Here is a 26,127-nt window from a genome sequence, read left to right as displayed (position 1 = left end):
CATGGGTGTCATTCACTGCTTGTTGTTCCCTCTGCTTGAGTCTGCAAGAGAAAGAAGCAGATGAGGAAATTAGACCTGCAGATTTGACAATTATTTATGATTTTTGTAAGAGTGGACATTTTAACTATGAGAATTATGGGGTTATTTGCAAGTACCCTTCATTCATATTCTCTTTATCCCAAACAACCACCAGTGCTGGTAATATTGCTGTCCCGTGAACAAGATAAAATCCGTGATAATCCCTGTTTCTGAACGGGGACGCACGCTCCTTCAATCTGCTCTGTGACTTAATCAGTGTGGCATTATTAACAAGGCAGAGAATGTTATGAATCAGTCGGAGAGAAGAGCCTTGTAATTCACATCTCATCTCCCCATTGAGCAATCAGCTGCAGATAACATTCTCACCAGGGCACTTTCGTGTCTTATGAGATTCCATAGTTGAGAGGTCATTTGCAGACCACACAGGGGCTTATAAATCCTACCTGTGGGCCAAGTAGACAATGGAAATAGATTTCCTACCTTCCTTGGGCCACTGGCCCCCTGGGTTACTGTTAGGAGTCCTGGGTCTTTGTGGTGGGTTCCACTCATCTTTGCTTCCTTCCTGCCTCACAGTGGTCAATTTCTTAGTGGTTCGGCCTCTTGAAAAGAGCTTGAGAGTAAGGAGAAGTTGTTGGTAATGCCTCATCGCTGCTGAGAAACCACTCACGTTCCTTCTAGAGGTGGCCTTTTAGCCTCCCGTGGAAGGCGGGGCCTCACACCCCGCCATCTCTCAGAACGCAGAGGGATTTTAATGGGTGGAGGGAATAGATAAAAGAAATCAAAGAGCTCCCTTCCCAACTAAAAGAATTCATAAAAATTCTAATATCAGGGAAGATTAAGCTGGGACGAAGTGAGAGAGTGGCATGGACATATATACACTACCAAACGTGAAATAGATAGCTAGTGGGAAGCAGCCACATAGCACAGGGAGATCAGCTCGGTGCTTTGTGACCACCTAGTGGGGTGGGATAGGGAGAGTGGGAGGGAGGGAGATGCAAGAGGGAAGAGATATGGGGATATATGTATACGTATAGCTGATTCACTGTGTTATAAAGCAGAAACTAACCATTGTAAAGCAATTATACCCCAATAAAAATAGTAAAGAAAAATTCTAATATCAGGATAATTTACTATCGGGAAATTTAAGAACTTAAGGGGAAAAATGAGTTGAATGGCCAAGATCAGGTATGAGCCTATGAAAGCTCCTGTAAAAGGGTCTTCATTCAATAAAAGAGACAACATTCAAGAACGCAATGGCACGTGTCACATCTAAAATGACTATTAATTTTAGTATATTTGATTTCCATTTGCAATTCAAGCTCAATAGTAAAACTTGGGACCTTCTTTACACAGTTAAAAGAATTGTGGATTTGTTTTGCTTTTTTTGGCAGCAAATTATATGAGGACTAAGAGACCATTTTTCCTCTCTGGTCCTCGATACCAGTGAGCAGTATTTTTCCAATTTAAGAGTCCTGTCTCACGAACTTATGGTTACCAGGGTAGAAGGGAGGGGGGGATAGTTAGGGATTATGGGATTGACATGTACACAGTGCTGTATTTAAAATAGATAACCCACAAGGACCTACTGTATAGCACAGGGAACTCTGCTCAATATTATGTAACAACCTAAATAGGAAAAGAATTTGAAAAAGAATAGATACATGTATATGTATAACTGAATCACTCGCTGTACACCTGAAACTAACACCACATTGTTAATCACCTGTACTCCAATATAAGATTAAAAGTTTTTTTTAAAAAAAAGAAATAGTAGGGTATAACATGTTATTGAGAGATGTAAAGTCTCAGCCAAAAGCAATACAATTAAGAACATTAAATCTAAAAAACAAACCAAAAAAAGTCCTCTCTCTCAAGTTCCCACTGGACTCACAGAGTGATAGAGTAATGTAGGTGGTTAGGATGGGGGAAAAGGAGAAGAACAGCTACACAAAAACTTTTAAAACCAATGCACCAAAGCTGAGAATGTTTCTTTCCCAGTCTTCAAGGTTACGATGACTTACTTCTGGTCATAACTTTGTGCCAGGGGGTGTCCTAAGCCCTTCTGCCCGCATTGGGCTTCTTCCATCCTTATGGAATGAAGGGCACAATCCCAAGATGTGAACGGGTTGACCCTTGCCCTTCTTGATCTCTCTCAAAACTTTATTGCAGCGACCTCATTTCCTGCTCTTGTGTCTGACTTACTTCCCTTTTATCTTCCCAACCTCTATGACTTCAGTCTTTCTTTTTTTCCTAATTATTCCCATTAGAGATCACCAACAGTTCTTCTTATTATCTAAAAGGTATAAAAACTCCGTGTAGGAGGGATTCAAAATGGGAAAGCTGCCTTCCTCAAAACTTTCAAAACCGTTGAGTCTTCTAGTGGCTGGAACAATAAATATTTTCTATCCAAAGGCTGTATCCATGTTTCTCCCCTCTGGGGAAAGAATGCCTAGAATTCATCCGATTTCCTGAAAGATCTGTGACTCAGAAAAGGTTTACAAAGTGTTTGGGTAACTTAGCCTCATGAGTTTGGGGGGTCGGATTTGTGACAACCATCAAACGAGATTAAGTGCCATAGTATGTCAGGCATTTTTTCTTTCAGCCCAAGAAACAGCATTAACCATTGGAAGAGGTATCTGAGAAAACTCATGATTCTATGGAAGGTACACTGAGAGTCAGGAGGCACGGCTTCTGGGGAAAAAGTTTTGCCACTAACTTGTTGCATGAATTGGGCAAGTCATCTCATCTTCCTGGGCCATGGTTTCCACATCTCTAGTTAGGGAGTTGGGCTAACTCAGTGGTTTCAAACCTGACCTGGAGACCTGAGACCCACACCCATCACCAACTGAAAGAGATTCATTTGAACTGGTATTCTGTAACCTGATTTTTTAAAGGAATACTTCTCAAAGCATCCTATTGTCTGCCAGGTGTACAAACCATTGTAGCAGAGACTCTTTAGGGTCACTTCTAGCTTGAAAATGCTGGGTTTCCATTAAACTAATATTCTCTACACTTGGCAGAATCTGGATTAGCCTGAAGTATCAGTCAACAGAATGCATCTATCAGAGTATTCTTTTTAAAATACACATGATATAATGGACTTCCTCAGAACATAGGCACTGAAAATGCTTGCCTACAAATGTGGCTAAGCAGAAAATGTTTTATACTTTATCAATCTTCTTGACTCAGTATTTAAGTTCTATAATGTCTAAAACTATAGGCACCTGGAAAATTACTGACTGATGGCGGTGCAAAAGTTGTGAATATCAAGTAAAAACCTGTGGTTTTGAAGGGGAATGGCAGAGGGGTGTTTCGCTTCAGAGATGAAAAGAGTAATTTCATTCTATCTTAACAGCATGCACCAACCTTTTCAGAACAGCTAGGGTTTTTGGGTTGCATCAGAAAGGAAAACATCACCAAGTTTGTTATTCTCCTGTAAGAGGGGAAAAATATCTTAATACGTATATTTATAAATGTTAAGGAAACCACATGAAAGCCGAAAATTTATTTCACTAACATACATAAGCTCACAACAATGAACAGACACAGAAAATAGCAGTATATACAGAATTCGACTACTTACAATACATTACAATAGATAACAGGGCATTTCATAAACAATTCAGTACTGGATTGAAATCCTTCCAAGGATGGTTAATTCTATTTAGCAGAACTATAACAAATCCATTCCTATCAGGGTGAGAGAGGGCTTTCACTGTTGCTGTTGAGTACTTTAAAAATATTTGCCTCTTATAAGTGAAATGAGCCACAGCATCTGCTAAGTGAACTTATTCCATGTAGGCTGAGTGTTATTAAATCTGAGTTTTCTGTGATTTTAAAAAAATTTTTTAATAAAATAAAACACATGTGATTAATACCATATGTGAATTAAATGATTTATTCAGAGAGCCTATCACCGTAGTGCTGGCTACATAATGGACACTCACCTCATAGGATTTGTAATGAAAATGACTGGATGTCATGGCTGGAGAGCATTTACCAGGGGGCTGATCACAGTGAATACTTAGTGAATTGACAGCTGATAGGACGATAATAACAATGACGTTGGTTATAAGATCTCACTCCTCAAAGTGTACCCCATGGGCCAGCAAGGTCCGTATTACCTGGGACGTCATTGGAATGCGGAGTCTCAGGCTCCACCCAGACCTCCTGAATCAGAACCTGCAAGTTTGAGAAGCACTGATACAGAAAAACATTCTTGGAGTTCAGCAACTCCACAGAACTCATATTAGTAGTAAACCATGGGGGTTGGGAGTCACACCCAAATCAGCAAGTGCTGAGGCCAGTGCCTTTCTCTTATCCCTTAGACAGCATCTCTGACCTGGAGATGTTCAGGCTTCCTGAATCCCAGGGCAATTCTTTCTTTCATCCAAGCTGTAACTGAAAAGCTTTTCAAAAACCCATTTTTTATGTCTACCACAGTAGCAACGACATTGTAATTTTGTTTTATTTTCCACATTTTTAATTATTCAGCTGTTTTACTTGTCACCATTTAGGGAATTATTGCAAAACGTATGTCTTCAGTGCTACTGATCAATGTATATTTAGGCAACTAAACAGATGTAGAATGGGTTGACTGCTTTGATAAAATTAAACATTGATGAAACGTATATTTGCACAGCAATAATGATGCTGGCATTTGTATAAATAATAGCAGATCTATTTCCCTAATCATCTAGAAAAAAAAACAGTCGGGGCGGGAGGTTGACAGAATTACCAAATATGTCTCACTTACTAGGCAGGTCACTTTCAAGTGCAAGTTTTTTTTTTCATGGGAATAAAATTATGTTAATTTATAACATCTATTACCACTTTAAAATGAGAGAAGTATATTTGAGCAAAAAACAGTGTGATGAGACCTGAAGCATATTTCCCAGATATGTTATAATTTCCAGAGCTTGTTTGTACGTCCTGGAAGGTGCATGTTTTTTAAGGTACTCCTCCACGGTACCATAGTTTGATTTTAGGCAAGATGGGTTTTGAACTTAAGTGATTCTATGTTACACATTTGTTTTTCACATTTCACCATCTCTGAAATTGGGATCAGTCTCATAACTGATGGCATGTCACAATTTGATTGACAGAATTTTTTTTCTTTTTTACAATCAATTGGATCTTAAAATCACTTAAATTGAAAATTAGTATCCGCAGTGAACTTAATCCTAGTCCACAGGGAACATCATAGCGAGTAAAACAAATGGGACAGAGAGGGTTCATCACCCCCACCCGTATCCAAAGAAAAAGGGGAGATGGATAAATAGAAAGAAATGAGATTAAATAAGAAACGCCTCCACGATTTCTTTTTTTCACAGAGCCGGAGAGAAAAATCATGGAAGATAAGATAATTTAGCAAAAGGGCAAGAAAGAGGAATAAGGGAGATGGAAAACAAAAAGAGAGCAAATAAAGTATCAAAATGGAAAATGTATCCAATGAGTGTACTATTTTGACCCCTATTTCCTGGGTGTGGTGTCCTGTACTAGACAGTCAATTTGCTGCTTCCTTTTCTTTATTACACACTCTGGTCAGTAGAGCTCCTAGAGGGTGAGGTGTGGGAGATGCTCCCAGCATCTTTCAGGAGTTATTTCCTCTTCTCTGGCCCATGCAGGAGGCCCATCTCCCCGCCACAGCCTCTGAACTTTCATCTCTTTCCCTGCCTCCATTTCACTCAGTCCCAAACCACCGAGAAGGTGTAAATGATTGTTACAACTTTGTTTGTTTGTTCTTTCAGGTGATATCAAGATTATCGAACAAATCTACGGTCTCACAGGTATGGCTTTTTGCCAAAGAGCAAAATATTTATCTAAAATTTGTGGGATTTCCAACAAATCTGTCTCCCCCTTGAGGATGTAATGTATTCATTTTTGACTTCCCCTAAAGCACTTGAGAGAGACGTGGCAATGACTTTCATGAGTTTGGGAATAGAGAAAGATTGAAACTCATGTATCTATTTAAGGATCTTAGAGCTATTGTTAAAACATAGTTTGTCACCAAAACCTGCCCAGAGTAATGAAGTCCTGGGGTATTGATCTTAGAAGAATTGAGCTTTTAAATCAGTCCCAACTTTTAAGAACCCTCCAATTTCACAGAAAACTTTCCCCCAAAACAGTAACTTGTCCGATTTATTACCTAGACCTTTATTACCAATAATCCCATGAAAGAAACCCTGTAAACAGCTCCTTTTCTTGATCTGTACCCTCTTGAAGCAGAACTCCCCAACTTTCACACACATGCATACACACACACACACACACACATGCATACAGAGGTGCACAAATAAATCCAATTACACAGCACGTTACAAAGACGTTGTTAATGGACCGAAGATGGTTGGGGGTGGGAAGCAAACAGAATTGCTATTGAGAAACATTTTTAAAGCTCTTAAAACATCTCAGTGCTATCAACCAAGTTCCTCCCTGCCACTAGTTGTCTTTTCTCTCTCATCTCTGCAAAATCCCTCTTCAGGAACTAGCAAAACTCTCATTACATTTAAACTCTCTCAACAGGCATCCTTTCCTCATTACCTCCTTTCCGCCAGACCTTTCCTATGTTCTCTTTCTCATGAAAAGAAATTTAGCCTCCTTTTGGATTTTCCCATCTGAATTCCTCACCCCGCCATAGCACTCTGAAAATGAACATCCCTTCCAAGAATACACCATCGTTAACTTTCAAAAGCAAAATCTGTATAATTAAGGCTGAAGTTCATTTGCAGTATCAAAACTACCAGAATAACAGGGGTTTCAATACAATAGATATTTATTTCTCTCTCATGGACAAGGCCGGAGGTGAGCAATATAACAGTGTCAGTAGGCCTGGAGATTTCCTCTTTCTGCTTCATGATCCCCAACATATGCCTTCCTTCTCCTCATTCTCTCAGATGGCTGCTGGAGATCCATTCATTTCATCAGTGTTCCAGACTAGAAACTAAAGCAAAGTAAAAGAGCAAGATAGATGCTCCCCTCCTTCTAGGAGCCTTCCTAAAATTTCCCTATAACCTGTCTACTGGCATACTATCATCCTAGAATTTGGCCTTATGGCCAAACCAAGTGGCAAGGGGTCCGAAAAAGGTGATCTTTGGGCAAGGTGCATTGCTAAGAGTTCTGTTAACTAAGAAAGAAGGGGAGATTATGTAAAATATCACAACATTATCTGTAGGACCTGCCCTGATGTAAATTTTGTTTTCTTTTTCTTCATGATCATCACCATCATCACAAGGGCAAGCATTTAATTAAGCACATTCAGTGCATATCACTAAGGGTGTAACTACCATTATCTAATACCTAATTTTTTCCTCACGTTATTGCCAATTTACAGGTGAGGAAACCAAGGCTTTAAATAATAACATTACCTGACCAAGGTTATAGCTAGTAAGTCACAGGACTTTTAACACTGTGTGATCAAAAACACATGCATTCCACCACTAGACTTTATTCTGCTTTCCTTTTAGTCAAGACACGTTTAGTCAAGACTCATTCGTGAGTTTGAAATGACTATCCCAGCAAGATGTCACGAGCAAAATTAGAGACTCCTTTGACTGTGGGGATGAAACCTCATTGCCCTCATGGGAACATTCATGAGAAAGATGAGAGGGAAAGGAAGAGATGGGTCAGAGACAAGGAAAAGATCTGTGGTTGAATTTTGTGGCCATGTATACACAGGTGAATCCAGTGACACAAGGGAGGAGGGTGTTTCTATACCAATGGCCTGAAGAAAGTAACAGGTACTCCTCCTGCACAGAGGCTGCGTGTGGGGCTGGGTATTTAATAATAATAAATTTGGGTATTGTCTGCAATGATGGTCCACGGGCTCATGAATTCTTGGTATAAATCATATTGGCTGTCCCAGTCACAAGAGTCAGTACCTAAGCAAATTGTCCAAGGTGCCAAGCATGGAAGTGTGAAAATTAAATGAACTTGTAGAAGTACAAACATCTTATAGCTTACTAGTCAGAAGATTCTGTTAGAGCCAAGGGAGCCTCCTTGAAACAAAGGAATGGTTAAATTGCCAATGCAAATGTAAACAGAAGTCCAATTAGAGAATGTACTCACTGATTTTAATTTCTGTGATAAGTTCGCCCTGTTGTGTCTTTAGCTGGGTGAGCTCACTTTTCTGTTCTACAATACTAGTATACAAATGTTCCTCTGCAATTCCACATGGGTCCATCTTTGGTTAAAAGCACAGAATTTAAAATGCTGTGAAGAAAAAAAAAACAAATAAAAGCAAAACCATAACTCTTGAATAAAGAACTAATAGCTTTACCATTAATTAAAATAATCACATAGTTGGAAAGATGAGTCTAATAATTCCATTTCCTCAAGAAATTTTGACCCATAAGATTAAAATACAGGGCTTCCCTGGTGGCACAGTGGTTGAGAATCCGCCTGCCAATGCAGAGGACACGGGTTCGAGCCCTGGTCTGGGAAGATCCCACATGCCGCAGAGCAACTGGGCCCGTGAGCCACAGCTACTGACCCTGCACTTCTGGAGCCTGTGCTCCGTAACAAGAGAGGCCATGACAGTGAGAGGCCCGCGCACCGCGATGAAGAGTGGCCCCCACTCACCACAACTAGAGAAAGCCCTCGCACAGAACTGAAGACCCAACAAGCCAATTAATTAATTAATTAATTTTAAAAAAGATTAAAATACAAAAAAAAAAAACCTTCCTAAGTGAACTGATCATTTTATTTTACAGCTATGGCCTCAACTAAATGGGTGAATGGGCCTGTCAGTCACTACAGATTCAAGTTCATTTTTTTGTTACATATATATATATATATATATATCATTATAACTGTTACAATAAAATTCATATACCAATAAAACAACTAATTATTGAGATGAAGTAATAACCATGACAGCTCATGACATATAAATAGTATTCTTAGGTCTTTTCAGTTTATTTTTATTATGAATTATTGATAAGCAGGTATGATTGTATCCTCAAAAGAAACTGAGGCACAGAAAAATGAACTGACTTTTTGGAGTAGGGAGGCCATGTCTGGGGCAGAGCAAGAAACACATACTCTTAGATTGACTCTGTTGAGGGCCATCAGCTTAGCCTTTGCTACCTTGTCTGCCCTGCCCCTTCATTATCCCCTCCTTCATCCTTTCCCATCCTCTCCTTTGCTTCTCCTAAGCCTGTAAGGTTGAAGGAGCCCAGGCAGGAATCCTACAGGAGAGTTTGCAAAACTCTCCCTTTCCTTTCCTAAGGCTCTTCAAGGTGAGAGGATCAAATGGTTTGCTGTACTTCCTGCCACCTGACTTGTGAGAACAAGGAGAGCTGGGGACACTTCTGATCTTCGTTCATCTATGATCCAAAATAGGAAAGAGTTTTATTCTCAAAGATAATATAATTTTGCTGGTTGATCTCCACATAAAGTTCCACTGAGGACCCTGTAACTTTAAAATATCAAGGCCCAATTATGCTAAGTGAAATCAGTCAGACAGAGAAAGACAAATACTGTATGAGATCACTTATATGTGGAATCTAAAAACTACAACAAATTAGCAAATATAACCAAAAAGAAGCAGACTCACAGACACAGAGAACAAACTAGTGGTTATCAGTGGGGAGAGGGAAGGGGGAGGGGCAAGATACAGGTAGGGGAGTAAGAGGTACAAACTACCGGGTATAAAATAAGCTACAGGGAGATGTTGTACAGCACAGGGAATATAGCCAATATTTTATAATATCTATAAATGGAGTATAACCTGTAAAAATTGTGAATCACTATATTGTACACCTGTAATATGTAATATTGTATATCAACAATACTTCAATAAAAATAAAATGATGAGGATACCTGAAAAATGAAATAAATAAATTAAATAAACTATCAAGGCCCAAGACTTTGCAGTAAAATTGAAAAATGTCTTATTCCTAAAAACATGCCATCATATGCTATTATAAATGACAGGCTGATTAAAACCTCAATGCAAACCTGATCAAATGTACCTTTTACATAGCTCACCACCAAGAGAGTTTAAAAGACCAAGAGAAGGATTGTGGGCTAACACCAGGAAAGCAGAGAGAGTAAACCTAGCCGAGATCAGAAATGGGGAGATTTTTAACATCTTTTATTGAAATATAGTTGATTTACAATGTTGTATTAGTTTCAGGTGTACAGTAAAGTGATTGAGAGATATATATATATGTATATATATATATATACATATATATGTATATATATATATACATATATATGTATATATCCTTTTTTAACATTCTCTTCCATTATAAGTTATTACAAGATATTGAATCGAGTTCCCTGTGCTATATAGGAGGTCCTTGTTGGTTATCTATTTTATATATAGCAGTGTGTATATTTTAATGCCGAACTCCTAATTTATCCCTCTACCCCCCTCCCCTTGGGTAATCTTAAGTTTGTTTTCTATGTCTGTGAGTTTATTTCTGTTTTGTTTAAAATTTTTATTGGAGTATAGTTGATTTACAGTGTTGTGTTAGTTTCAGGTGTACAGCAAAGTGAATCATTCTTTTTCAGATTCTTTTCCCATGTAGGTTATTACAGAATATTGAGTAGCGTTCCCTGTGCCAGACAGTATGAGAGACTTTGAACAGCTGAATAAATAAGAGCAAAATCTGTGAGGCTTAAAGGCTCTAGGGGATCTGACTTTGTTCAGATGGGCCCTGCAGCATGAATGATATGCCTCTCAAGAAGTCTTCACAATCTGTACTCATCTATATTATCCTCCGATTTAGCCAGAGCCCAAGGGAAATGGCAGCATCAAGAAGAGACTCCCATCCATTGTGGAAGACGAGGAAGAGGAAGAGAGCCGGGAGGAGGAGGAGACTGCATCCCTCTCCCCCATCTACACTAGGGGATCTTCCTCTTCCCGTAGCAAGAGGCCTGGAAGCAGTAAGAGCTATCTCGGCTTAAGCCTGAAGCAGCTGGCCTCGGGAACAGTGCCATTTCACTCACCTGTCAGAGTCTCCAGTTCCAATTCCCCCAAAAGCAAACAGGAAGCCGACGCCCCTAACCATGGTAAAAGAAAAGAGAAGAACTTGAAATTGCAACTTTCAGCTTTGAACAATGCTGGACCCCCAGACCTCAGTCCAAGGTGAGAGTTCACATCATAGAATTCTTTCCCAGGTGAAACTGGCTGCCTTGTAGTCAGACTAGTACCTGGCTAGTAAATGAGTCAGCCTTCTAGGCCTTTCTGCCGTGCAGGTTCTTAGCCTCGATGCTTCAGCTTCCCTAAATGTTTGTGCGCCATTTTTGACTCTACGTGGAGGTGTGTGCAAGATGAGAATAAATCATTTTAGTCACATTCTCAAAAGGGTCCATTACATGTTCCAAATTCTTTCTCTTCTCCCTTTACCCATTTAGCTCTACCTATTTTTATAGATGTATATTTCTACATTGTAATTTTATAACTTATAAATTTCTAATGAAAACAAAAGAGATGGAACAAAGTCCGTATTGCTATCCCCTCAGTATCTGATCTCACCAAAAGTTTCATGAAGCAATGAGTGGAAATTATGAAGGAAGTGAAGTGCTGGTCTTCATTTCCCATAGTATTTGCTTCATTATTGTGGACGATTGAACTTATTTTTATTTCTGATCCCTTCAGCCTGTAATATGGGATGGTTCTATTTTTTAATTTTAAAAAAATTCACTTTAGGATCAACTAAAAGTGATTGAAACAGTGAAAAATTCTGACTCAGAAAATGTGAAAAGAGTAGGCTATGGTGCATAACAGCTCAGTAAAAAATAGACATAAAAAAACATATTGAGTGATTCCTAGTCTCATGTACTCGGCTAGGTAATTTTTCATTTACTATTACATTTCGTCTTTTCAGGAATCGTCTAAAGTAGCTTGTATTATCTACTATAAAGTTGTAAGAAGTGTTAAGTATTTTGAAGGTTACATATTTTGTCCAAAATCTCAGAAATTTGAGTTCTGAAATATAGATTCAAATTCTGTTGTTCTGCTTATAAGGCAAGGGTTGTTTCTGATATACTACATATTTAGTTAGTCATTTGAAGAACACAACTTATCCATTTAGAGAAAATATTAAGGGGAAAATAAGCAAAACAGGGTTAATGAAAAGTAGGTGGATATTAAATGTTCAGGAATTCAGTTGGAGATGGTAATTTGAAAACATCCCTTAACTCTTCTCCTTCCTAAAATTTCTCTAAAATGAAAAATACTAAATTATAAAAAGGGGGAAAATGTATCAGAGCTGTAAAAGAAAGTTTCATGTACAACTTATTCTACACTTATGAAAAAACATATTTTATTTTATATCTAGAAAAAGATTTTGAGAACACACCAAGATGTTAAGGGTAGTGGTGAATGACAGTTGATTTTTCTTTTCAGATTTTTGTTACCTTTGTGTTTACATTTTCTACAATAAATTCATCTTTTTTTAAAATAATGAGTGTGTTAGATATTATTTACCAAGGAAAGAAGATTAGCTAGAGTCCTAATAGTCATTTAAATATAATTCTTCAACTCTCACTTCAGAGTTTTGTCCACGTCCAGAGCAAAGATGTTTTCAAAGTTATTTTCTGCAATTCTGTAAACATTACATTAAAACTCTTTAATTCTGGATAGAGTAGTGAATTAATATAAATTTAGATAAGAGAACTTCTGTAGCTTAAGGTTTTGAATCTGAGAATAAATGAGTCTAAGATCTATAGCATTGCTGTTCAATAGAAATGTAGCATGAGCTAAAATTGTGAGCCACATGAGTAATTTTAAATGTTACAGTAGCCACATCTTTAAAAAGTAAACACACACACATGCAATTATTTAATAATAATTTTAATAAGATATTTTATTTGACTCAATATGCCCCAAATACTAGCATTTCAAATATTAAAAATTACTAATTAAATAACTTACATTTTTTACTAAAATCTTCAAAATCCAGTGTGTATTTTATAGTTACAGCACATCTCTTTTTGCACATTTCAGGTGCTCAATGGCCGTATAAGGCTAATGGCTACCATATTGGATAGCCCAGCTCTAGAGTGTCTAGAATTTAGAAATTTAACACACAATTTTTCAAGTCTTCTAGGAGTACTGGAACCCATGAATATAAATGCGCAACTAGCCAATCCTTGTTATTTTAAACAGGGTTGTTGATGGAATTGAAGATGGAAACTGCAGTGAGGAAAGCCAGTCTTTTGACTTTGGCTCTGAACGAGTCAGACCGGAGCCCCGAATTTCTCCTCCTCTTGGAGGTAAGCTCTATATTTAGTCTTCTCTCAAGGGGTGATATGTCTTTACAACTTGTAATGTTTGGTATAGGCACTTTTTTGCCTTCCCATTCTCGGGGTATTCTCCATGTGATGGAACTTAACCAAAGCCACAAAGTAATTTCACTTGAGTCTGTGCCACCTCCAAGTTATTAAGATAGCATTTGTAATGGTTCCTCTATCCAGGCTCGACATCCTGCAGCTTACCAGCCCAGGTAAATGGTGTGTCAGGAGGAGACTCAAATTTCTGCTCTTCATCAGAGGGTAACCATGTTTTCCTATTATAAATGCAGACTAATCCACAGAAACAACATTACCCAAAGGAAATGCTGTGTTGGGTGTAGACTAAGGAACATTGGTTATACTTAACCAATTTATTGGGTAAGTGGTTAAGTACTTGCAGTTTGCCAGGGATAAATATCTTCAGAAGTATGTAAGAATATCGGAAATGATGGGGAATTATATGAAGTACTACCCTCTAGGGATGGCGAATTAATGTAAAGTACCCCAAAACCTAGCCCAGGCTCCTCTCTCTCCGTTTCATTCTTGAGTTCATTGCCCACAAAAGAATTTGTCAGCATGATGAAGGCCAGAAATGACAACTTCTAAAAGAAGACGCACCTGTAGCTGATAGAGAATAATGAACATAGGCGATCCCAAACAGTCACCAGATGCAAGGCAGATCCTTGTGTCAGGATCTCCTGCTAATTGGTGAATCCTTCCATGGGCAAAGCCAAGCCCAATAAAGACTTCTGAATGTACAGCTCTGGGGGTATGTCTCCATTTGGTAGAATACCAGTCTTCTATCAATCAACAGTTCTTCCCAGCACTCACCTGGGAAGATGGAAGAGTAAGACTCCATAGTAGGACAATGGTGGGAGGTGGGAAGGTGAGGAGAGGAATGCAGATGTTAGTCAACAATCATGATTCATCCATGTAATGGACTTATATCTGCTCTGGGCAAGAAGCACAGAAATCATAGTTCTTGTCAACCAGATGTGAGCATTTGCTGTGGAAGCTGATGGTGGGCCCCAATTGGAAGTTTTCCTTGTTGGCTCACAGGACGTCATCATGCCATCCACCTAGTATTTCTGGTCCTGCCACCCCCCTTAGCCTCCTCTTCTCCCTTTTCCCAACATCTACCCCAATACTCATCCATTCAAGCAACAAATATTCTTGACTTTACCTCCTAAATATCTCTCAGTTATGTCTGAGACTTTCTATCCTTCCTTCCACCACCCTTTTCCCTGCCACATTCACTCTTGCCTGCACTGCTTCCAAAGTCACTTCTGTTTTCACACTGTTCTCCATACAGAGAGAACTTTTAAAAAAAATACAAATTTATTCTTATTACGCTATTCCTATGCTTAAAATCCTGAGATGGATTCCTACTGCCCTTAGTATGAAATCCACACCTATTGCATAATTGCTTTTTTTAAAAAATAAATTTATTTATTTATTATTTTTGGCTGCATTGGGTCTTCATTGCTGTGTGTGGGCTTTCTCTAGTTGCAGTGAGCGGGGGCTACTTTTCATTGCAGTACACGGGCTTCTCATTGTGGTGGCTTCTCTTGCTGCAGAGCACGGGCTCTAAGCGTGGGGGCTACAGTAGTTGTGACGCACGGGCTTAGTTGCTCCATGGCATGTGGGATCTTCCCAAACCAGGGCTCGAACCTGTGTCCCCTGCATTGGCAAGCAGATTCTTAACCACTGCACCACCAGAGAAGCCCCATAATTGCTTTTTCAATGCCTCTTTTCCCAGCTAGACTCAAAGCCCCATGAAGGTCAATATATTTTCTTTCTGTCTCATCTAAAGGAGGCTTAGCCTGTTGTAGGTGATCTCTTATCATTCATTGAATGAATAGATTAACTTTGAAAAATATCTCAGCAAAAGGAGCTTTTACTACTCTGACACTTTGGATTGTTTTGAGCGACTTTTTTCTCCCACAGGCAAATTTTCTACACATAACTGACCAGAATTAGGATAGTCATCATGATATATATACACGACATATATAGATATAGATATCTCTGTATATCAAATCCCTTCCACTCTAGCTAGCAATGATTCATCTGTGCTTCTTGCTCCTGACAGATATGAAATGTATTTGTAAAAGTAAGGTAGAGAAAAAGTGGAGATGAGAGACCCGGGAAATGGGAGAAATCGCCTTTTAGAGCAACATTGGAAGAGACAGAAAGCCTGCAGTGGGGATGAGCAGATTTAATAGAGGTAGGGGGAAAATGCTCTCATGGGTACAGGACTCAAAATCTGGAAAGGGAAGAGAGGAGAAAAGAACATCTCTTTTCTATGGCTTGGACACTGGCTGTGATATATTTTTGGAAAACGGTCAAAGAAGAGAACATGTGCCATTTGGGCACATGGTAGGACTGTGTTCAGGAGAAGGGGAGGGTGGCCATGGACACATCCAGTAAGTGTGGCCTCAGTCACCACCATGCTGTGTGCCTAGTACCAAAGAGCTCACCAGGTGCCATCCAGAGGAGAACTAGGGAGACAGGAGCTACAGTGCACCGACATCAGGAAAGGTTGAAGGCAGCTTGGGCTTCCTTCCTTGTTCTAACTGCCCCAGTCCTGAAATATGAGGTTTATTCCTGAAGGACTCATTCTGCGTGTGTGTCACTTTCCAGACCCAGAGATTGGAGCTGCTGTCCTCTTCATCAAAGCAGAGGAGACCAAGCAGCAGATAAACAAACTCAACAGCGAGGTATGGAGCTTTGCCTTTCTCTGGTCATGTTGGAGTGGTGAGAGGGGAAGGAAATCCTAGTCACCAGCAGAAGTGGTATAATATAGTCATGATGAATATGCGCTCTGGTGTCTGGTGACAAATATGGATGAATTCCCACTCAGCCTCCTGTGAGTATTAGTCACTTACCTTCTCTCAAGCTCTATTTCCCCGTGGGTAGCAAAGAGATAGTAGTCATCCCCACTTTATGGCCCATTTGTGAAATTAAATGAAATAAGCTAGGTAAATTATTTAACCTACAGGAAAGACTAACTAAATGATTATTATAATTGGTGTCATAAATGTATTGATACTTGGTTTAATTGGTGCTTTGTCACTTTTCTCAAGTACTTTAATTTTTAATGAGTTAAAGCAAGATCATTTGTCCACAGATGAATCAAAAGTAATGAATCAGAGTAATCAAATGGCCTGAAACTCTATTCTTTTCTCTGGCCTGTATTTGCTGTGTAACTTTGAGCACTTTAGCTCTTTAGATCTTACCATCTCTCCGTGTAAAATAAGGTAATTTCTTTAAAAACTTTATTGAGGTATATTGTACGTATCATAAAATTCACTTATTTCAAGTGTATAGTTTAATGATTTTTACTATCTTTATTGAGTGGTTCAACCATCCCCACCTGAGTTTTAGAGTATTTTTCCTCCCTAAAGAGATCTCTCACACCCATTTATGATTAATCTCTGTTCCCACATCCAGCCCTAGGCAACCACTTATCTACTTTCTGTTTCTATAAATTTGTCTTTTCTGTATGTCTCATATAAATAGAGAAGGTAATTTCTGAATCAGTCTCTTAATTTGGGTGTCCCCCTAAAATTAAATTTTAAAAAAAATAGATTTTGAGACAATGATTTGGATGCAGATAGTTTCTTTGGGAGGTGATCCAGGAAGCAAGGTGAAGGAGTAAAGGAATAAGACAGGAAAGAAAGGAAAACAAGTAAATAAGTGTGTGTTAATGAGATCATTCACTCTGTAGGCAATTGGGGCTCGATCCTGCTAGGGGGACACTGAGAGACTGTGTAGGGCAACTAAGAATTGTTCTTCCATGAGACAAGTAAAAGGAGTTGAGGGTGGCTTCTGAAAGGTTACCTTCAGGCTTAGCTGCAGAAGACACTAGAAGGATCCTTCAGACAGGAATATGCAGGAAGACCCAGCTGTCTGTGGTGAACTTCCAGGTAGACCTAGGCCAAGTTCAGTGAGCAGACACAGACAGGGTAATAGGGCTGAAGTTTTAGATTTTCTGATGAGGTCTTTATGGAAAATGTAACCAACTGATGATATTGATGAGATTTGAAAAAAATGAAATTCACGTAATCATAATTGCTTTCCAATTACCTGTAATAATGGAAAACTGGGCAGCTTGTCATAAAGTCTATAGGGTGTTTTTGTTAATAAATTTATTTATTTCATTTATTTTATTTTTGGCTGTGTTGGGTCTCCGTTGCTGCGTGTGGGCTTTCTCTACTTGCTGCAAGCAGGGGCTACTCTTCGTTGAGGTGCGTGGGCTTCTTATCGTGGTGGCTTCTCTTGTTGCAGAGCACGGGCTCTAGGCGCACGGACTTCAGTAGTTGTGGCTCATGGACTCCAGAGCACAGGCTCAGTAGTTGTGGCGCACAGGCTTAGCTGCTCCACGGCATGTGGGATCTTCCCGAACCAGGGCTCAAACCCGTGTCCCCTGCATTGGCAGGCGGATTCTTAACCACTGCACCACCAGGGAAGCTCAAGCCTATAGGTTTTTGTTCAACGTGTGTTCCATCAGCTTAGTGAAGATTTGTGCTTTACTGCCCTCTCTCATTCGGAGTCTACACTTTCTGGAAGTGAGATGGTTGCCAACAAGAAGTAAGAGGGCCAAAGGGCAGACTAACAAAATAGGAAAAGAAAAACTAACTGGATTGAAACTGCTTAAATCACGAGGACTTGGCCATATGTGAGATCACCCAAATAATCTCATTAAAAATACACCAAAAAAAAAAAAAATACACAGAAGAACAAAAAGAAAACAAACTAAACACTCTTTTGGACACCTGGACATCAACTTTTGTGTATGTATGGTTTAAGAGTGCTTTATTATTGTGGGGTTTTTTGTTGTTGGGTTTTTTTTTTTTTGGATAGCAACTTTTTATTAAACAATTTTCTTTAAGATATTGTTCTCAGATAAAATCACACATTAATACCACTTGAATTATCAATATTTTCCCTCACATTTGAGTTTATTTAATGGTTTTAGGAACTGACTGACCAATATCTTAGCTGAAACACAGAAGTTAGTAATTAGTCTGGGAAAAAAAAAATGTGTTGGTAGCTTCAATGTTCACCTTCCCTAAGTTCAGGTTTTTCCTCTATTAAATGGTAATGATAAAATCTGTCATAGAGGAGTGTGGTTAAGGACTTAATACCATATGTAAAGCACCAAACATGGTGGTCAAATGCTCATTCTCTCCTCATACAAGGTCATGTTTCTAGTCAACAAATGTGACTCTCAAGTTAGTCCCCCCTGCTACCCAACAGTGCCCCGTGCAGAGTAATAGGAGAGAGAATTAGTCAATGCATATGGAATAAAATGAAAATGAATGGACTTAAGGGAAACATATTTGATCATGAAAATGAGACTGCTTCCACCTGAGACTTCCTTTTGCTATGAAGACGCTCACTATAAAATTAGAATAGGGACTTCCCTGGTGGCACAGTGGTTAAGAATCTGCCTGCCAGTGCAGGGGACATGGGTTTGAGCCCTGGTCTGGGAAGATCCCACATGCCACTGAGCAACTAAGCCTGTGGGCCACAACTACTGAGCCCGCCTGACACAATTACTGAAGCCCACGCACCTAGAGCTCATGCTCTGCAACAAGAGAAGCCACTGCAATGAGAAGCCCATGCACCGCAAGGAAGAGTAGCCCCTGCTCACCGCAACTAGAGAAAGCCACGCGCAGCAACGAAGACCCAATGCAGCCAAAAATAAATAAATAAATTTATTTTTAAAAATTACAATAAAAAATGATAGGGTAAAAATTTTACATTTCAGTGCCTCTTATTTTAACTAAATAATTTGATGTAAAAGTGTCACCGATTTACTGTAAAGAACACTTATTCTGTAACATTTAAGTTGATTTAAGGGCAAGGAGACCCAGTATGCCAGTTAACAATGCTTAACCATTATGTGACATTACACTAAACGTTTAAGTGGTAAAATGATATTAAAACTAGGCAGAAGACAACCTGCCAAACTTAACAGAAAGGTAATCACAGGCAAATTTCAAACTGAGAAAATGCGATGGCTTATTAAATCATCCTTAGCAGAGTACACTTTGGCTGGAGTGCTCTAATTGCCACTTGTTAACATTTTATTTTGTAGGTACATAAAGGAGCCAGTTAATATTAGGCCACTTTATTCCAACTTGAGTCTTAACTATATTAAGGAGAATGAAAATGTTTCATGTATATAATACATGCCTAAACAAAAAAATAAATGAGTTTTGTAGAAACAACTTATATTGACTTTTCTGAGAGAGAAGTCTGGCTTCTCATACTATTTATTAACTCCATTTTTAAAACAACTTTATTGAGGTATAATTAACGTGTCATAGAATTCATCCTTTGAGAGTGTACACCTCGGGACTTCCCTGGCGGTCCAATGGTTATGACTCTGTGCTTGTATGGCAGGGAGTGCAGGTTTGATCCCTGGTCAGGGAACTAAGATCCCGCAAGCCAGACAGTGTGGCCAAAATAAATAAATTAATTAATTAATTAACTAAAGCATACACTTGAGGGCTTTTAGTATATTCCTAGACTTGTGCATGCATCACCATAATAAATTTTAGAACATTTTGTTTCCCCACAAAGAAGCTTTGCACCACACAGCCATCACCCCTAATGCCAGTGGCTCCCCGTCTTCAGCCCCAGGCAACCACTAAGCTACACTATGTGCCTGTAGATTCGCCCACTCAGGCCATTTTATATAAATGGAATCATACAATATGGTCCTTTGTGACTGGCTTTTTTCACTTAGTGTAATATTTTCGAGGTTTTCATCTCACATTGTTGCATATCAGTACTTTATTCCTTTTTACTGCCAAGTAATATTTCATTATACAGATATAGCACATTTTGTTTATTCATTCATCACTTGATGGGCATTTGTGTTGTAACCACTTTTTGGCTAATATGAACAGTGCTACTATGAACTTTCATAAAACATTCACACAAGATTCTGTGTGCACATGTTTTAATTTCTCCTGAGTAAAGAAGAATGGCTGGTAACCCTATGTGTAAACATTTGAGGAACTGCCAGGCTGTTTCCCAAAGCAGCAGAAGAATTTTATATTTAGCAGCATATGAAGGTTCCAACCTCTCCACTTTCTCACCAACAATTTTTATTTGTTATTATCTGATTTTTTTATATAACCGTTCTTGTGTGCATGAAGTGGTATCTCGTGGTTTCCATTTGCATTTCCCTGATAGCTAATAATTTGAGCATCTTTTCATGTGTTATTGGCCATTTGTATGTCTTTGGAGAACTGTCAATTTAGATCTTCTATCCATTTTTAAATTAGGTTGTCTGTTTATTACTGAGTTGCGAGTGTTCTTTATATATTCTAGATAACAAGTTATGATGGATGTACAGTTTTCTTCTCACATTCTTTAAGTTGCCCTTTAATTTTCTTAATGTTTTTCTATAAAGCACAATTTGGTGATATCCAATTTATCTCTTTTTTCTTTTGTTCTTTGTGATGTTGAGGTCACATCTAAGAAACCATTGCCTATCCCAAGGTCATTAAGATTTATTCCTCTGTCTTCTTCTAAAGGTTTTATAGTGTGAGCTCTTACATTTAGGTCTGTGGTTTATTTTGAGTTAATTTTTGTATATGGATGATGTATGGGTCCAATTTTACTTAATTTTTTTGTGTGGATGTCTAGTGATCACATCACCAGTTATTAAAAACACTAAGTTTTCCCCACTGAATAGTCTTTGTACTCTTGTGACACTCAACTTGCCATTGATATGAGGGTTTATTTCTGGACTCTCAATTCTATTCTATTGCTCTATGTGTCTATCCATTTCTTTCTAAATTTCTTTCAACAATATTTTATAGTTTTCAGTGTACAAGTCTTGCACTTCCTTGGTTAAATGTATTCCTAAGAGTTCTAATATTTTTTTGTCATCTTTATTGGAGTATAATTGCTTTACAAGGGTGTGTTATATTCTGCTGTACAACAAAGTGAATCAGCTATACATATACATATATCCCCATATCTTCTTCCTCTTGTATCTCCCTCCCACCCTCCCTATCCCACCCCTCTAGGTGGTCACAAAGCACCAAGCTGATCTGCCTGTGCTATGTGGCTGCTTCCCACTATCTATCTATTTTACATTTGGTAGTGTATATATGTCCATGCCACTCTCTCACTTCGTCCCAGCTTACTGTTCCCCCTCCTCGTGTCCTCGAGTCCATTCTCTACGTCTGCGTCTTTATTCTTGTCCTGCCTCTAGGTTCTTCAGAATCTTTTTTTTTAGATTCCGTATATATGTGTTAGCATACAGTTGTTTTTCTCTTTCTGACTTACTTCACTCTGATGACAGTCTCTAGGTCCATCCACCTCACTACAAACAACTCAATTTCGTTTCTTTTTATGGCTGAGTAATATTCCATTGTATATATGTACCATATCTTCTTTTTTTTTTGAGGTACGCAGGCCTCTCACTGTTGTGGCCTCTCCTGTTGCAGAGCACAGGCTCCGGACGCACAGGCTCAGCAGCCATGGCTCACGGGCCTAGCCACTCCGTGGCATGTGGGATCTTCCCAGACCGGGGCACAAACCCGTGTCCCCTGCATCAGCAGGCAGGCTCTCAATCACTGCGCCACCAGGGAAGCCCCGCCACATCTTTATCCATTCATCTGTCAATGGACACTTAAACTGCTTCCATGTCCTGGCTATTGTAAATACAGCTGCAATAAACATTGTGGTACATGACTCTTTGAATTATGGTTTTCTCAGGGTATATGCCCAGTAGTGGGATTGCTGGGTCGTATGGTAGTTCTATTTTTAGTTTTTTAAGGAACCTCCATACTGTTCTCCATAGTGGCTGTATCAATATACATTCCCACCGACCTTGCAAGAGGGTTCCCTTTTCTCCACACCCTCTCCAGCATTTACTGTTTGTAGATTTATGGTAGTTCTATTTTTAGTTTTTTAAGGGAGTTCTAATGTTTTTGATGCTATTGTAAATGAAATTGTTTTCTTAATTTATTTTTGGATTGTTCACTTATAGTGTACGGAAATACACCTGATTTTTGCTTGCTCATCTTGTATCCTGCAACTTTACCAAACATTTTAAATAGTGCTAATAATTTGGGAGTGGGTTTTTTGGAAATTTTTTATATTAGATCATGCCATCTAGAAATAGAGATAGTTTTATTTCTCCCTTTCCAATTTAAATGCCTTTTATTACCTTTTCTTCCCTAATTGCCTTGGCTAGAACTTCCAGTACTTCACTGAATAGAAATGGAAAGAAATATCCCTCTCTCGTGTCTCCCCTTGGGAAGGAAGTCTTTGTCTTTCACCATTGAATATGATGTTAACTGTGGGTATTTCATAAATTCCCTTTTTCATGTTGAGAGAGTACCCTTGTATCCCTGATTTGTTGAGTGTTTTTATCACAAGGGGATGTTAAATTTTGTCAAATCTTTTTTCTTGCACCTATTGAGATGACAATGTGTTTGTCTGTTTTTTGTCCTTTATTCTACCGATATGGTATATTATGTTAATTAGTGATTTGGGGATGGCAAACTAAACTTGCATTCTTAAAATAAATCCTCCTGGTCATGGTGTAGAATCCCTTTTAAATATTGCTGGATTCAATTTGGTAGTATTTTTTTGAGGATTTTTGCCATCTATATTCATAAATTACTGGTCTACAGTTTTCTTTTTCTTGTGATATCTTTGTCTGGTTTTCGTGTGAGAGTAATATTGGTCTCATAAAATGAGTTGGGAAGTGTTCCCTCCTCTTCTATGTTTTTAAATAGTTTGTGAAGAATTGCTATTAATGCTCGCTTAAAGGTCTGGTGAAGCCATCTGGTCCTGGGCTTTTCTTTGTGGAAAGTTTTTTGATTACTAATTTAATCACTTTACTTTTATAGGTCTATTTAGATATTCTATTTCTTCTTTAGTCAGTTTTGGTAGTTTACATCTTTGTAGAAGTTTGTCAAATTCATCTGTTATCTTACTTGTTGGCCTATAGCATTCAAAGTATTTCCTTATGATTCTTTTCATTTCTGTAATGTTGGTAGTAATGTCTCCTCTTTCATTCCTGATTTTAGTAATTTGAGTCATCTCTCTTTTTATTTAGGTGAAGCTTTGTCAATTTTGTTGATATTTTCAAAAAAACAGCTTTTGGTTTTGATCATTTTTCTTCATTTTTATTCTCTATTTTCATTGTTTTCTGCTCTAATCCTCATTATTTCCTTCTTCCTGCTTCCTTTGAATTTAGTTCACTTTTCTTTTTCCAGTGCCTTAAGGTGAAGTTGATTTTATATCTTTCTTCTTTTTCAATAGGCATTACCATAAATTTCTCCCTAAGCACTGCTTTAACTACATCCCATAAACTTGAGTATGCTGTGTTTTCATTTTCATTTATCTCAAATTATTTTTTAATTTCTCCTGTGATTTCTTCTTTGACCTATTGCTTATTTAGTAATGTGTGATTTAATGTCCACATACTTGAGAATTTCCCAATTTTCTTTATTACTAATTTCTAATTTCATTCCATTATATTTGAAGAACACACTTTGTATGATTTTAATCCTGTTATGTTTATTTAGGTTTACTTAATGGCATAGCATATGGTCTACCTGGAGTATGTTCTGTGTGCACTTGAGAAGACTGTGTATTCTGCTGTTGTTGGGTGAATATTCTATAGATGTCTGTTATGTCTATGACTATAGGTCTGTGACGTTCAAGTTTTCTATTTCCTTGTTGATCTGCCCAGTTGTTCTATTTATTATTAAAAATGAGATATTGCAGTCTCTAACTACCATTACTGATTGTCTATTTCTCCCTTCAATTTTGACTTTTTTTGCTTCATGTATTTAGGGCTCTGTTGTTCTATATATATATATAAAATTGTTATCATTTCCTGTAAAGTTGACCACCTGTTTTACCAAATGTTTCTTCTTTATCTCTAGTAAAATTTTTAAGTCTATTTTTTCTGATATTAGTATAGCTTTTCCAGCTTTCTTATGGTTGCTGTTTGCATGATATCTTTTTTCATCCTTCTTCTTTTAACCTACTTGTATATTTGACTCTAATGTGTGTCTTCTGTTGACAGCTTATAGATGTCTTGATTTTTTTTATTCAATCTATCAATATTTGCCTTTTGATTAGATGGCTTAATTCATTCATATTTAATATTATTGATATAGTTTGATTTACATCTTCTATTTTACTTTTTATTTTCTATTTATCTCCTGTTTGCTTGTTTTCACTTACTAATTGTGGGCTTCTTACATTATCAAATATTCTTTTTTAAGATAAGTTCAAAACACTTATGATGGTTACTTAATAAAACAGGATTACATAGACCAAGGGGTAGACGTTCCTCACTTACTTTATATAATTCCAAAAACATATATAATACTTGAACATTTTTGTTCTTTTTCAGATGATTTAAAATAAAACTTAGAGAACAATTCCTCTGTGGTTAAATACATCTGGTATACTTTACTTAAAATTAACTCATATTCTTAGGGATGCACATTAGTCATTAGCATACTAAGACTCTATGAATTCTTGCAGTAAAGAAACTAAATTGTTATTTTTAGCCTGCACCGACCAAATGCATTTGCTTATGGATCACTTTAATGACAAAATAACTGTGAACATTTTGTCTCGCATTAGCATACCTTGGAATAATACGAAAAGCACCGAACTAAGGAAAAAGCCTCTTTCAGATGTTATCCAAAATTCTCACCTTCCTTTTTTACTTTATCCTATTCTGAGTTTGGTTTCGCCCCATTTTATATACTAGGGTGTATTCACGTTCTTATTTTGGGTCTCTTTTTCATGTTCCCAGAACATTCTTGATTTTTGTTTTTGCACCTGCTTAAAGTTCACTTCAAGTACAGTCTTTACCAATTGATTTCTATAAAGGTTTGTACTTCTCATATGTTGCCCAAAACATATATGTGGATATACACATATATTAACAGAGAGTGAGTGAGAGAGAGAGATTTATTATAAGGAATTGGGTCATGCAGTTAGGAAGCTGAGGAGTCACAGTTCTGCAGTTGGCAAACTGGAGACCCAGGAGAGCTGATGAGGTAGTTCCAGGTCCAATCCAAAGGTCTGAAGACCAGTAGTATAAGTCTGCAAGTCCTGGTCCAAAAGTCAGCAGTCTCAAGACCCGAGAAGAGCTTATGTTTCAGTTTGAATCTGAAGGCAGGAGGAGGCTGACGTACCAGATCAATAGTCAGGCAGGAGGAGTCCCCTCTTAGACTTTTTGTTCTATTCAGGTCTTCAATTGATTGAAGGAGGCCCACATACATTAGGGACAATCTGCTTTACTCAGTGTACTGATTCAAATGTTAATCTCATCCAGAAACAGCTTCACAGACACACCCAGAACAACGTTTGACCAAATGTCTGGGCACCCCATGGCCCAGTCACGTTGGTAAATAAAAACCGTCACATCCACAAAATACCTTCTGTTTGTCAGACCAGTGGCTTTATTTCCAGTTTAAATCATTGGCCTGTTTCAATGTTCAAGCTGCTTTGGTGGGCATAATCCTTTTCCTTCTAATTTTTTAAAAAATATTCCCCTATGGCCAAGATGTTGTGGTTCTTTTCATGAGACAAAATTAAACATTTTCTCAAACTCCAGAATTTAGAAAGTGACTTTTACCTTTTATAACTTCATATATTGTAAGTTATACATATATGGGAGCAGAACCAAAATTTGGGGAAGACCAGCTCTATTCTTGACACCACTACTTTGCTGGGAATCTCACTGAGTGATTTGGAGCCCTTTGTTTCATTGACACATTAGCACACTGTTAAGAGATTTGAGAAATCTACACGTATCAACTTGGCCTC

At 38.1% G+C, this 26,127-nt stretch overlaps 1 protein-coding gene across 1 annotated transcript in view; it reads left to right on the top strand.

The window, feature by feature from the left end:
• Positions 1-26,127, top strand: part of KCNH8 (potassium voltage-gated channel subfamily H member 8) — a 387,731-nt gene that overhangs the window by 339,880 nt on the left and 21,724 nt on the right. Inside the window, exons 12-15 of the mRNA XM_067737194.1 lie at positions 5,790-5,828; positions 10,779-11,137; positions 13,163-13,269; positions 15,931-16,007. Coding sequence (XP_067593295.1) covers positions 5,790-5,828; positions 10,779-11,137; positions 13,163-13,269; positions 15,931-16,007 — 582 coding nt within the window. The remainder of the gene's footprint in view (positions 1-5,789; positions 5,829-10,778; positions 11,138-13,162; positions 13,270-15,930; positions 16,008-26,127) is intronic.

The sequence above is a fragment of the Pseudorca crassidens genome, chromosome 5 (genome assembly GCF_039906515.1).
Source record: "Pseudorca crassidens isolate mPseCra1 chromosome 5, mPseCra1.hap1, whole genome shotgun sequence".
NCBI lineage: Eukaryota > Metazoa > Chordata > Mammalia > Artiodactyla > Delphinidae > Pseudorca > Pseudorca crassidens.
Note: the sequence above shows the minus strand (reverse complement) of the source record. Positions and strands in the feature narration are given on the sequence as shown.